The 14,441-nt window shown below is 37.2% G+C and overlaps 1 protein-coding gene and 1 pseudogene across 7 annotated transcripts; both read right to left on the reverse strand.

The window, feature by feature from the left end:
• Positions 1 to 887: 887 nt before the first annotated feature.
• LOC111279161 (uncharacterized) lies at positions 888 to 6,521 on the reverse strand. Of its 6 annotated transcripts, none has more exons than XR_016334539.1 (14): positions 5,840 to 6,521; positions 5,242 to 5,656; positions 4,492 to 5,143; positions 4,151 to 4,191; positions 3,611 to 3,679; positions 3,316 to 3,416; positions 3,070 to 3,148; positions 2,799 to 2,897; positions 2,609 to 2,677; positions 2,459 to 2,508; positions 2,250 to 2,331; positions 2,103 to 2,167; positions 1,916 to 2,010; positions 888 to 1,470 (listed from the first exon to the last, which is right to left on the reverse strand). XR_016334539.1 is itself a non-coding variant. In XM_089756097.1 (14 exons), exons 1-14 carry the CDS (start codon positions 6,259 to 6,261, stop codon positions 1,468 to 1,470), a joined length of 2,253 nt encoding a protein of 750 aa, XP_089612223.1. In that variant the 5' UTR covers positions 6,262 to 6,521; the 3' UTR covers positions 888 to 1,467. The 6 variants fall into 6 exon arrangements, 2 of the variants coding, with proteins under 2 accessions (XP_089612223.1, XP_022721786.1); XM_089756097.1 differs by having other exon boundaries at positions 1,916 to 2,021; XR_016334540.1 differs by lacking the exon at positions 2,103 to 2,167 and having other exon boundaries at positions 1,916 to 2,021.
• A 2,398-nt stretch (positions 6,522 to 8,919) lies between these two features.
• On the reverse strand, positions 8,920 to 14,327 carry LOC111279160 (phytochrome B-like; annotated as a pseudogene). The gene is made up of 4 exons (XR_016334538.1): positions 11,918 to 14,327; positions 10,776 to 11,560; positions 9,678 to 9,970; positions 8,920 to 9,288 (listed from the first exon to the last, which is right to left on the reverse strand). The product of XR_016334538.1 is annotated as a phytochrome B-like (transcript).
• Positions 14,328 to 14,441: the final 114 nt, after the last annotated feature.

Genomic DNA, 14,441 nt, shown 5'->3' on the forward strand with positions numbered 1-14,441 from the left:
TAAAAAGATGCATTTCCCAATAGTCTACGACCTCAACCTCATTGCTGCTTGCAGCTAGGAACGATATCGGTCCATTTGATTGGGTTTTTTCAAATAATATATAATATTATAAATTTTTAAAATTTGATTCGAATTTAAATTAATTTTTTATTTTTGAAATGATTGAATCAAATTTTATTTATTCAATCTAGTTTATTGGTTTTTAAATTTTAAATTTTAATGTTATTTTAATCAAAATTTTAATATATTTAAATAAATTTATATATAAAATAATTATTTTATTTTATAAAAATTTAAAAAATATATAATTTATTTTTTTATTTTTTTACTTTGATCTAAAACTTAATTTGAATTAAATCAAATATTATAATTTTAAATCAAGTTTTTATTTTTATTTTTTTCTCACCTTCAATCGCAATCATAATCTTTGGTAGAAGAAATGGAAGTGGAGAAAATTGTAAAGGACAAAATAGGCTGAAAAAGGAAAAGGATAATGGCCAAAATAATGGGGTAGAAACGATTTCTTTGTCTTTTTCTGACTTACAGATGATGTTGACTCTAATCCTACTCACATATCCAACATTCAAGCCCAACACCAACTCTTTACAATGAGTTGTTTCCTAACCACTAAAGTCCGAGGCTTTCAACAAAATAAAATAATAACTTGACCTTTTTTTTCCTCCAATGAAGACAACTTTAGGTAAACCTTTATTCTTTAGTCTTAATATTTTCTGTCCACCAAGACAAGATGTTGGCTGGCAAAACTTGAGTGACCATTTTGTGTTTAACTGTCATTCAAATCAGAAACCAAGACGATAAATATGGAACACTCACAGCGTTTCCATGCAGACATGAAAATCTTTACGAAATAAGAGACCTAGTAACTATTGAAGTAACAAGGCATTCCCATTATAAGTTGGTATGTAAGAAACAAAGCAAGACAAGACATTGATCTCACTCTGTTTACTCCAATGCAGATTGTGTATTATGTACAACTTTACTTAGTGGTCCTGACATGCTCTCATTTAAAAATTGCAGGTGACATGATCCCAACAACACTCTAATCACACAGCACCACTGATAGATTTTCGAAGATTATTATGTCATAATATAACAAACATCTCACAACCAACCAATCACCGTCAAACTTGGGCAGGTCACATACTGCCTCCTTTTGTCTTTCTATGTCTGGCCTGAGCTTTTGATTCCAATGCCACAAGTCAAAGTGGCAATTTTGTGGTAACCATCAGCCTAACAGCAATGGACGTGTAATCGTTTGCAAAAAAACTGCCCATGGTTCTACAGCTTTTGCAAAAATGGAACCAAAAACACACACATTTGATTCATGATTCCTTTTGAGAGCCATCTCCAGATGAGTTACGGGCTTGCTGAAATTGGATGGTATATTGTCTTTGAAGATCTCTAAGCTTGTCCAGTAGTTCCTGGAACGTTGGCCGGTACTGTGGATCACTGGTTTTGGAAAAGTTTTAGCTCCATATATCAGACCACAATTGCAAATTGTATCATAATTGGAAATTATAATCACTAAAAGAGAGGGAGAAAAAAAAATTGGCTTTACTTCTGAAGATAATTGGCTCTTACTCTTACTTATTAACTAAAGAACTACCTAAGACGATGACCTAAATGGTACTTAAATAATTCAGGCCATCATGATGATTGCAAATGGAATTGTGGAGTCCAATTCTGTACTATTTGTGGATGTAAATTTAATCATGCGTTCAGAGAATAATATATGTACCTAATTTGATTAACATAATGCCATGCTTGAAACTCCTAAATGACACTTGGTCCATCATATTGAGTTATGTACTGGTGGTACACACTACAGCTAAAATTTTAGCGGTGGATCTACAAAACAAAAGAAAACATGCAAATATTTTTAGGCAATAAGCACCTGTGCCAGCAACTCTCCATTATAGAAGCCCACCGTGGATCTATTTCCTTTGGAATCTCTAGCCGTTGGTTCATGAACCCTACGGCTCCAATCACCTGCAAATATTCTAAACAAATTGGTGTTCATACATACAGAGCTACAAGACTAGCAAATTTCAATAATTTCTAAAGGAGTATTCCACTCAAACCTATTCACATCTTGCCAGGAAACATTTTTTACAGTAGAGAACAGGGGGTTCCGACAGAGGACCTTCTGTTTAGAAGAGAGCAGTTGGTTTGATGATTTTCTACTCTTCATATGAGAATGACTTAAATCCTTTTAATGAGAACTATACCTGCATTGAGTTGAGATTATCCCAAGGTATCTTCTCGGTAGCAAGCTCCCATAATATGACTCCAAAACTATAAACATCGGACCTAAGCATTTCCCAGAAACAACAAGAAACACAAGGTTAGCAGTGAGCGAAAAGCTGAATGTCATGGAGCTGGGGCATGGGGGATTTGTTATGCGCAAGTGAAAAAGAGAGGAAAGGGAGCAACATACTTCTCATCTGAGGGTTCATTACGAAGAACTTCCGGCGCCATCCATTGAGGCTAAAAAAAGACAACTTATAAGTCAACAAAGAATCTAGATAGTTATGCATCCTCACAAAATGATTTAGACTCATTAGATTAATATTGATGAAGCAAATACCGTTCCTTTCCCAGTCTTCGTAGTGAGATATGTTTCGTGCTTGAGACGCGACAAACCAAAATCACCAACCTGTTAAAATAGAATTATGTTACTTTTTACCTAAAGTAAACAAAAAAAGTATCCTCAAAACCCTTAAGTTAACTAAAACTGGATATGCAAATAAAAAAGATGCACATAACTAATGGCAAACCTTCACAGTCCAATTCTTATCAACTAGGAGATTTGAAGATTTCAAATCACGATGAATGATAGGTGGATTGAAATGGTGAAGATAATTCATGCCTCGTGCCTGTAAAAGTTCAGTCAATAAGATGAATTAACAGGGAAGGGCTACTCCAGCGATGCAAGCAAGAATGAAATAAAAACAAAGTCCAACCAATGCATGATGGCACAACATTCATAATAACCAGAGAATCATCATGAAATTGAAAAAAAAAATTTCCAAACTACTTGATACTCACAATATCTAAAGCCATATGAACACGCCGTCTCCAATCTAATTTGGTAGTATTCCTCTGTAGTAAGCGAAACAAACTCCCACTGCATCAATAAAATATAAATATAAGCATTCATCAAACCAAGAAGTAAACTAAACTTGAATTAAATCAACAAAACTACTGTCCCACAGAGCAATAGATATGCAATGTGAAAGTTACAAAAAAGAGTGTCAGCAAAAATAGAATTAAAAAAGGAGGTTGAGATCGAACCGTGGAAGGAACTCTGTAACAATGCAAAGACGTTGAGGTGAAGTCACAGCTCCCATGAACAGCAGAACATTTGGATGCCGAAGTCTTTTCATCAGAGATACCTATAGTGAGAGCCGCGTTTGAAACAGGAAGAAAGAAACCCAAAACAATAACAATTGCAATTTCGGTCAGTTGGTCAATGCAAAGGAAGGATGGGGCATTTATTACATGATTGTACAATTAACACCAAAGAAAAAGAAAAACATATGATCAAGTATGTAAATACACCGAAAAGTAATTTAACAATAAAGCATACCTCCTGTCTAAAGGCATGTATCACATCATCTGAATATTCCTGCTTTGAGAATACCTTGATAGCAACATCCTGCAATAACCTGAATATGGTGATTTACACAAATAATAAGATGATTACAATTTTTCTCATGCTCCTACCATTTGCCATTTAATACCAATAAATAACTGAAGAGTACAAGGATTCAAGTATTGCAATGACGCCATCACTTCCATGAACTGGAATTGACCACAAGTATGACATAAGATCCTCATATGGATTCTGGGTATTTCATATTGCACTCTGTCTATATTAGACTTAGGCATCCTATAAATGAACATATATCACAAAATACCATATAGAAGTAGAACATTGGCTGATGGGAAACCATGCCACCATCTTTCCATTTTATGCAAACTCTATTTAAATGTGTAAATATGGATAGATGGAAAAAGCCAGGGCAGCAGTGATCCATCTTATTCCAAAATTTTAAGTCAGATTCATTTATAATGTGTTTTGCATCCCCTCAAAAGTAAAAGCACTGAAGGGAGCAGGAGAACGTACCGATCCATACCACAGAGCATGATACACAGTTCCACAAGAACCTGCAAGGAACGTAAATATTAAAACAATACGTATCCAAGAAAAACACCCTAACTAATAAAAACACTAGAATAGAAACAAAGAAAAACATTGACAGAGTGTTGAGTCAATGACCAAGTTCTCAGCTGTTGACATGATTGCTGGGGTTTCATTCATGTGCTTTGATATTACCCACATTAAAAAGGATTAAGAGAGTAGAATCAGTGTAAAGTTTAATGCATAAAGTAGTGGCTCCAGTTATTAACAAGTTCATAATGCCTCCACGTCTTCCAGTTGCTGTTCACTCACTCAAAAGAAATTACCTTGCCCAATTTGTTCTCCGATTGTCAAGTCTTCCCACAAGATTTCGTAATCTAAACAATCAGTGTCCATGTCAACTCTATTAACAGCACTACTGCTGGTACTCCCGCAGCTGCTGGCACTGCTTGTGCTGTTAACATTAACAGAGGATGACCAGGAACCTGATGCCTCATTATTGACAGGTCTATTACTTTCATTAACATGGCCTTCAGATTTTGTACCAGAATATGGGCTCTTCTGTTGAATTGCTTCATTCTCTTGATCATTACCCAACCAAGGCCACACAAAACGTGTAGCCCTTGCCTCTGATCCTTCTCGATCATTCCCTTTCCAAGGCCATGATATCCCTTTCTTACCCATTAAGGTCATAATCTTTTGGATTGCAGGTTTTCCTTCACTCTCATCGCCAGAATCTCTAGAGGGTTTTACTGTGGTCTTCTCCTCGAAAGGAGAAAATACACCAAAGGCAGATGGGTATATATCTCCCCTAGGTGTACTGGCTCCACTAGAAGTTGCATCTTCTTTATGATCGGAGAGAGCTGCATCAGAGAAACCGTGATCAGAATGATGACTATCTCCACTTCCCACTTCCCGATCAGCACAATTCTCTCCTGTCCTAATTCTGGACTTAACTTTGTTGCTCACTTTGGTTGCCTGCGTTGGTAACTCTTAACAATCAACCCAAGCCAAACTACAATTAAAAAAAAATAAAAATCCAACCACAACACATACAAAAATTAAGGAACTAATACCAAATTTGTTATTTTCGAAGCAATTGCTGCTTGCAAAGGCTGCTGAGGATCAAGACCAAGTTTAGCAGAAACAGCAGTTTTAGACCAGCTAAAGGTTGAATCTCCTTCTGGTTGCCTTTCAGCGGACAAAGCAACTCTCATTTCTTCAAAAGGACGCGAATCACAGGATACACAAATGATTCCAATCAAAGAATCATCATCATCATAAAAAGGCGTATTAGTTGCAACAACCAAAAACCTATCCCCCATTTTATTCTTAAGAGGAAATTGTCCAGTCCACCTCTCTCCCATCATAACACGATGAACTATATTATGCGCAACCGCAAAGTCCCTAGGATCAACAAGAAATTCAATGGCATCTTGCCCTAACGCCTCTGCTGCTGAATAACCATAAAGCTTTTCAGCAGTTCGGTTCCTGCAAAAAAGCTAAAAACTAATAAAAAAAAAAAAAAACCCAATGCAAAAATGACATTGACAATGCAAATTATATACTAATAAACAAGATTAAAGCACATCATTAATCAATAATTTAGAAAATAAAAACATGAACTTTGCAACCGATTAATCGAAAAAATAAAAGAAACCCTTCTGCCTTTACCAATAAATTATACGGCCACTAAGATCAAATATATGAACAGATTGTCCCATAGACTGTAATATATTTAAATACTGGCCGTTAGTAAAATTAACGGCGGCTGGCCCGATATTCCCGGTTTTTCCTCCTCCTCCGCCTCTGCCGCCGCCATTTACGGTGTCACAGCTTTTGGTCTCCCTTTGCAACGGCGACGAATGCCGAAACGAACCTGAACCTTTCTTCCAAGCAGAAGCCGTCGGCGCCGCGGCGTTCCCCGGGAATCGTGGGCGTTGAGGGGAAGTAGAGTGGGATCTTTGACGAGTAGAGTCAGGCTTTGACTCGCCACCGGATTGTTTTAACCTTGACATTTCTTGCTTGAGATGCGCATGTCCCACTTCCAGTTCTTGAATCTTCCTCAAAAGCTCCTCCGCTGGAGGCGTCTCCATTTTCGCTTCCTTCTCCTTCACCAATCAAATTCAAAGCATGGGGGCTTCAAAGCTTTGATAAGATACGTAGATTCATCAACTCTCTCTCTCTCTCTCTCTCTCTCTCTGTCTTTCTCTAGAAGCTCTTCTCTTAAGAGGTCAAGACTCAGAGACTCTCTTAACTTTTTCTTTCTCTTTTTTTTTTTTTCGTTTCTCTGCTTTTCTCTCGGTTTCCGGCGGTTCCTGTTTCGTGTTTTTTTTTTATTTCATCGTTATCATATGAACCTAAACTACATGTAGACCATATGTTTAAATAGAGGAAGGACCATGGTAGATTTCCCACGCGCTAACAACTCCCGTGGTTTGTATTAGCCTATCAAAGTGACTGATTTTTACCTTACGGTCCAATCCATGTTGCGCGTTGCCGTAATCGCCAACTGCGGACTTCTCCTTTTTTGGGAATGGATTTCGGCTTCCACTGTTCAGGTCAAGGGTTTGAAAAGCCTACTTCCACTCTCACTGTTTTTGATACTTCCAATCCACAATTTTTTTGGTTAACTAAAATTTTGAAATTTGAGGTTTTAATTTTATACACTTGGGAGGGTTAGCTTCCTTTATTGGACCAACTTATTACATATTTATGAAATTACAAGTCTCTTCTCAAAAACAAGATGAAATTAGAAGTTTGAAGATAAAATAATTAACTTAAACAATTGAACGATCGTGTCATGTGTTGATTAAGTTTTTAATTTTAATAATTAAAATTAAAATTTGGGTGTCAAATATAAAAAAAAATTAACTTAAACACATGTTATAATTAGAGATCCATTTTCTATTTAGCTAATCATATAAAGTTGTCTAAATCAACAAATTTTCAAGTTTTAGTTTTGAGATTAAGTATGTTTTAAGGAAGAATTATGGCACTAATGGTTAGAAGAATATCTTTGTTCCCACCCTTTGACAGAAGAAATCAAAATTCTATTTACCACCATGACAACTTAGCTTATTTGATCTGTTGAAATAATATTATCTTAATTAAAAATATTTGATTTTGATAAATATATTGAATAATGAATTTTTTTTTTATAAATATATGTTGATGATGTTGAAATTCCTGAGCATTAGAATTAATGGAAGGAAGGTTAGAAGAAAAAAAAAAAACAAAAGATTGGGTTTCTGTTTTTACCTTGTGCTGTGTTTAAGGGCAAGGGCATGGCTGTTTCTAAGGTTTGATAGAGACAATCAACAACAGCAGCAGCAGCAGCAAAAATCTTTGTTCTTCTCTTTTGCTACTACTTCAGTTGAAGGATAAGATTTCACTAAAAATGGGAAAAAAGTGAAGAGTTTCTTCCATCACGGTTAAAAAGGGGAAGTCTCAAGCTTTGGGAATGTTATGCCATCCTTATCTTAAAATCCTAATGTTTGGCCTATATAAGTTCATGCAAGTGATTATGGTTTAAAACTTGAATACAAAAATACCCGAATTTGAATTCCTAGATCTTTTATTGATAAATGATTTATATATTTAAAAAATCTCAAAAGATCCGTAAATCTTATTGGTAGATTAAAAATTTGTTTTGACCTTGAGATGAGATTACCTTTTTTGCTTTAAAATTTTTTTCAACTAAAAAAAAATCCACATGTTTTGCAGATAATTTTGATTGAAATGAAATGGAAAAACATATGGAAAACCTCAGCCCATCACCCATCAACCATACCTAATTTTTCAGTAAGGGTTTGTTTACTTTAAAACCATTCCTATAATATGCATATTCATATGCATGCATAGTCCCTTGAATTGTGTGCTTTTGTTTACATTTTTCTAGCTTTATTCTTGATGCACCAATCCAAGTAGGTATTGGGTACCTGCCAGCTCCTCCCACCACGAGAAAAAAGGAGAAAAATCCAAAGCTGAAAGAAGACAGAAAGGGGAAAAGGAGGGTAAAGAACAAAACTGGGCAAAAGGCAGAATCCCATAACTTCAGATCTTCCTATGCTAACTTTAGTTAAAGATGACAGAGTAAGCCTTGGACTAGACTACAACATTTCTTTAATGGTAACTCTGATCAATCATTTACCAGCCAAATGAAGCAGCAACTTTCAAAATATATACTGTATACACGACTAAATCAAACAAGTAAATTATTATTAAGTTACCCTCTCTAAAGAATAATCCCTCACTAATTAGAAGGAGAAGAAGATATATATCCGATTGTCGGAGTGCTTAGGTTACATAAATTTCAACAGCCAGAGCAGAACTGACTTTATTATATGGACAGGGGAAAAGAAAAACTTTAGAGAGGTAAACCTAAGGTAGGTGAATATGTTACAATTATCTTAGGATCATGAGAAGATCTAATCTAACTTTTATGATACATAATAGGATACATGTTGTGGCAGGAGACAGCTTCACAATCCGACGGCAAGCTCGCTACCACAACCACTTTTTGTTGTGGAAGGGATTTACAACATTCTATAATTACCCTCATTGAGTCCTGCTTGTTAAATAACACCTGACAGTACATAAAATGCTGTAGAATATGCATCATTATGATTTTTCACAGCTACACTCAGGGCATTCAATCAGCTGGCTTATATGATAAGGTTATTTGATCTGGAACATACCAGGAAATAGCAAGTGCAAGTAGCATTTCAACATGAGTAGACCGGAATTCTTCAATCTGTTGAGAGCCATTAGCTGAATCAGGTGGCTCTAGGTCATGTATAAGTCATGCAACTGGGATAAGCAGGTTTGGGTATATGACAAAAGGAACTCAGGTTAAATTTGATGAAAGTCTGAATTATCGGGGATCTCAATAGCAGATAACCTAGTCAACACTCTTTGAGCCTCTCCAAGGTAGAGGAAGTTCAAGGATAATTAAGAAATAACATCTTTCTGACTCTCAGATATATTGGACCTTACCATTCATGAGCTTTAAGATTTTTTGGCACATGCTCAACCCTAAGCCCTCTTGTGTCATCCATCGACTGCTATGGAACATGTCTTGAACCAATTCAGGAGGAAGGCTTTCACTGGGGCATACCATCCTTCACAAATACACTATTGTTTGTGAAATTAGCACCACGACATAAATAGGATTCATGTCATCAATAATCTAAGAAAAAAAAACAAATGCTGCTCTTTCCCTTACATATTTGTACTTATTAACAAAATAAAAAATAAAAGCTATAAATAAGATTTTATGAAGTACATTGTCTCTTGACTTCTTCTAAAGGTTTGAACTTCATATAAATTTACACTTATTGGCAGAACCAAGTTTTCCCTAATAAATCATGTCTTTAGCTTTAATGTCATGATTGTAAAATATTGACTCCAATAAAATAATGTACTGTAGTTTCTCCTTTTTTTTGGTTATATTAGCATAACTGTTGACATTTATCTTGCACAATGCATAAAAAGAGTGAAAGCAAAATACCTAAATTCTGTATGAACAATGTGAGTCCATCAGAAATTCGCTTCAAAGTTGGACAAACGTGAATCTCCACCCAACCTTCATCAGATGGTGCATAACATGCCATGTTCAACAAAAAGTCAGCCAATACCTGTTGAATTCTTGCCTGATCACCATAAACAGCCAGTGTTTTGATCTCCTCTGGAATATCCCGAATTAACTGCAGATTTCTTTCCCTCAGCAGTAGCATTACTTGGCTAACAACAGCATTTATGACACTCCCAAGATAAAATCCAGCCTTCTCAAGCTCCATAGAACTAATTCCAACAAAAGCAAGTTAAGAATTAGATCATGTCTTCCTAATTACTAAAATTATGCTGGAGGTATTTTGATAAAAATATTAATACATGCCTGATCTTGAATAAAGTAGAAATCACAAAAGACAAGTCAAAATAGAAATACAATTTTTGGTCCAAAGATTCAACAATGAAATCTTATGGTTTACCTTCAGTTCCCTAAAGCCATATTGACAGGAGAAAATACAGATACAAACTTAAATAGAGATTCATGTTTGATGCCTCACAATCAAGTGAAAAAAACCAATGTTTTCTCAATCCAACTTTCACAACTTTGCTGTAGTTTTCTTTCAAACCAAATGAAAAAAGTTATATATAAATATTTCCAAAATGAGATGTTGTGACAGCAACCTCAAAGATAAGGCACCTCCATATATAGCGATGGAGAAAGAGAAGCATGCATCGTACAACTATGATGAATACAGTATTAGAGGATAACTTTTTCGTGCATTTAAGGTTCTCATTCATCCATGAAAAGAATATTTCAAACATAGTTAGAGTCAAGGAAACTGTGATGCAGTATTTAGTATTCCACTCTCAACTCTCGAAGATAGATTCCAAAGAAATTGCATCCATAATCAAGAAATAAATATAACAGATGTAATTGTCATAGCTGAAATAGAGTTCAATAGTCTGGCATCAGATGTATGTTCCCTCAAAGTGCTAGAAATCAAACAATTGAGACCAACACAATTCCTGAAGTACATGAATGCAATCCAGAGAATTAAGTGTTTGGTTTTAGAAATAATTTGGTTAGGAAACCTACCCATCCTCAACCTCAATGCTCTCCATATCAACATCTCTTAGAATCTTCAACATTTGCTTCTTGCAAGCAGCACTAGTCTCCAGAAACTGCTTTTGATCTTCAGTCAGCTCTGTAGCTTCCAAAAGTGAGTGTGTAAAACGGATCCCACTCAAAGGACTCTTTATTTCCTGGCAAAGGTAGGTTAACTCTTTCATCCTATCAAAGCACTTCTTTTCCTGTTGCCTCTGGACTTGCAATCTGCAGGAAACAAAAGGCTCCTACAACCTGGCCTTCCATATTGACCCTTTTGTTTGCTGTCAAGAGCGCCTGCACAAATTTCCCATTGTGGTTAAAGAAGGCAAAAGGGAACTTATCTGCCTCCTGCCTCCAATGGCACTGTGTAAAATAATCATGAATTTTGTCAAAGCATCTGGACCCTTGAGGCGACAGCAATTGCCAAAAACCTCACCAACCAACATTTTCCCTATGATTTCCCATTGTTGCCACCCAGTGAGCTTTTCCATGGCAGTGTTCCAGTCCAACCAACATGTGTTTTCATCTGAAGCAAAAATCTGTGGGATCAAAGGATTGGGACTATGAACAATGGCCTTGTAATCACCTTGTATGTGGATGAATTTGTCCATCATTACCTTTTGACCAGTAACATCCTAACCAACAAAGCAAACTCCAACTATATTATTGGTATAATCCTCACTAGAGCAAGCGTTGACCACCACATATTAGCCTTTTATTATCTTCTAAGCCAAAAGTCCTCAATTTTATCTCTACATTTTTATCTTCTTCACCTGCATCAATTGAGGCAACATAAACACACCTTCAAAGCAAGCACTAAGCTATTTGGAAAATATCAATCATCACATTGAAGAATGGTGTTGGAAGAGGGAGTTTCTGTTCCCATGTAATGACACACATGGAAGTGATACCATTACCATGAACTCAATTCAGTGGTTATATTTTGTAGAATTTGAAATAACTTTCACTGTGCATGAAGGTACTATCAAAACTGCAAATAGAACTCTTTTTAATTCGATCCTTCCTTTCATTCACCTGGTTTCATTTTGATTGATATAGTTGCATGTTTATACAAAATAAAATGAAAAGATATCAGATTACTTTAGAAGATTTTGAGGTGGTAGAATTACCTTGCAAAGCACGACCAAGAAGCCTGTCAGCAGTTTCTTGATATTCCTTGTAAACAAGATCATGAACGAGGGACTTCCCCTTGGCTTCCCCAACTGAGAGTCCCGTCAATTCTGCAATCTTTGCATTCCACCCATTAATGCAACCTTCAACATCTACAGCATATATGGAAGCAGTTGCAGTCTCTATTAACCTTACCATTTCCCTTGCAACTGAACTTAGCACATCCACTCCTTGTCACTCTAGTTCCGCAAGCTGAGCATGTACAACAGCTTTAGAATTACTTGCTTCAGCATCCCAAAAAAAGTCACACAGAATAAGCTGCAGAGAGTGAATTGCATCCATTTCAGCATTCTCCCATGGCAAACTCCGACTCTTGACCACTTCCAGAAATGCCTTGAATGAAGATCGTGGGTGCATTCTCTGTCCATCATCCTTGTCTGCCGGCTGATGCTTTGCACCACCCCATTTGATCTCTTTTGCTGTGTGGGAATGGAACCAGAATAGAAAATCCATTTTAGTGATATAAGCAACAGCCATCCCACAAGCTGCATCCCCAAGTGAGGCTGCCCCAGGGTAGCCAGCATCAAACAAACTGTCTGTGCTTAAACCAGTTGAGTCTCCATGGAATGCCAACAACCACTCAATGATATCTTTTATTTGGGCCTCAGTCGGGGTCACACCTAATGGGTAATATTTACCTTGGTAATAAAGAGCAGCCTCATCACATTTCACAAGATCCATAATGCTGGGACTTTGAGTAACAATCCCAGTTGGAGAGTCACGAAGAAGCATGTCACACAAAAGAGTTTGAGTCCTTAAAACTCGTTTCTCCAACAACTGTGAAGCCAACTGCAATTCCATATTCAATTGAAGTGCAAATGCTTGCATTAGGAACTCACAAGCATATCGAAGAGGAAATGGAATGCAATGAGCAGAAGTGTGATGACAAACAACTAGACCCCAAAGCCTCATTGTATTTCTTCCCCCAATAGCTTCCTCATCATTTCCATTGATAATAGCTGCCATTGCCAAAGAAGCAATTGACCCAATGTTAGCCATATACTGAGCATGGCAACCATGAGGGGCACGAAGAGTGGAACCAACCTAGCACAGAGGTTGAATTAATCCATCATCCTGAATCACACACACTGGCGTGGCATAGCAATCCACTATCATCCTAACTCCATTCTGCTTAAACAAAAACCTCGATGCCTGAGGAATATCGCTAGCAGGATAATGTAAACCAATGTAAGGGTCCAAGTCAGGCCTTGTACTCTCAGCCACGACCTCCCCATGCTCATCCTTATGAAATTTATAAACCATTACCCTATTGTACCCCGTAAGCACTCTCACACTTTGCACAACAGTGTCACAGAAAAGCTTAATATCGCCGCCAGGGAGGGATTGTAACTGAGAAATTGCACGGACAGCTAATTTCTGTGACTGCACAGCCCCAGCAATAGACAGGGCAGGGTCCTCTGCTCTAGCAGGTTCTAAATCAATCACAATTCCAACATCAATCCTATGTAAAATAGCGTAAAAGGGCTTCCCTGAATTTTTAGAGTGAATCCAAACCGGATTCAGCAACGTGATTTCGCGAGCCGCAAAGGCTTTTTCTAACAGAATTGCGCCGGAAGGAGTGAAAAGGGTACGAACATCAGTCCCAAGTGTGAGAACTTCGATTTTCTCTAAACTGGGAACAGATTGAAGGGTTATTCCGAGCATGTCACGCGCGTTTTCGCTGTACGCTATGACACGGAAACTGGGTTTGTCAACTGCAATCATGCAGCCAAATGGCTGGATGTGGCCGCCTCTTTGGATTTTAGACAAATAAGCGGTGATTTGTTGTTCGGGAACCTATTGGGTTATGGTTCTAACGGATTGGGAGTAATCAAATGACTTACCTGATTTCCCGCATTTTTCGAAAACAGCATGCAGGCGCGCATCAACCGTGTACTGAGCAATGGCTTTGCTGGTGAAGTCTGCCTGCTGGTGGCCATGGAGGGACCTCATGTTGCTGGAGCCTGAGATTGTTGTTGTTGTTGTTGCTACTGCTGCTGCTGCTGCTGCTGCTGCTGATGATGATGATGATGATGGAAGTGAACTGCTCTGCTGCCTGAAGCCATCACTCTGTTAAGTGTTTGTTTGTTGTTGTTGTTTTTCCCTGCTGTTATTGCACTTATAAAGTGTTGGATTAAGGGATAGGTTCCGGGAAAAGTAGTGTTGACAGACCCACGTGGCCATGGAGATGCTGGTGTGTTTGTGTGTTTTTGCATTGGGATTGAGAGAAATTTTAGATTTTTGTTTTTCTTTTGGAGAGTTGGATCAAAAAGGGCTAAGAAAATTCAGAGAACTTTTTTTTTCTTTTTTGTTTTTAATGAATTGCAGAGAGTTGTGAGAGAGTGAGTGTTTTTATGTTGTCGGGTTGGCTTTGTTTGCTAGGTTCAATGTTTTCGTTTGAGACCCTGGGGCTTCATCTTCATTTTTATTGGCTTTATCTTTAAAATTATTTTTATTTTTTAA

This window comes from Durio zibethinus, chromosome 27, assembly GCF_047325235.1.
Source record: "Durio zibethinus cultivar Kanyao isolate XHJ-2024 chromosome 27, ASM4732523v1, whole genome shotgun sequence".
NCBI lineage: Eukaryota > Viridiplantae > Streptophyta > Magnoliopsida > Malvales > Malvaceae > Durio > Durio zibethinus.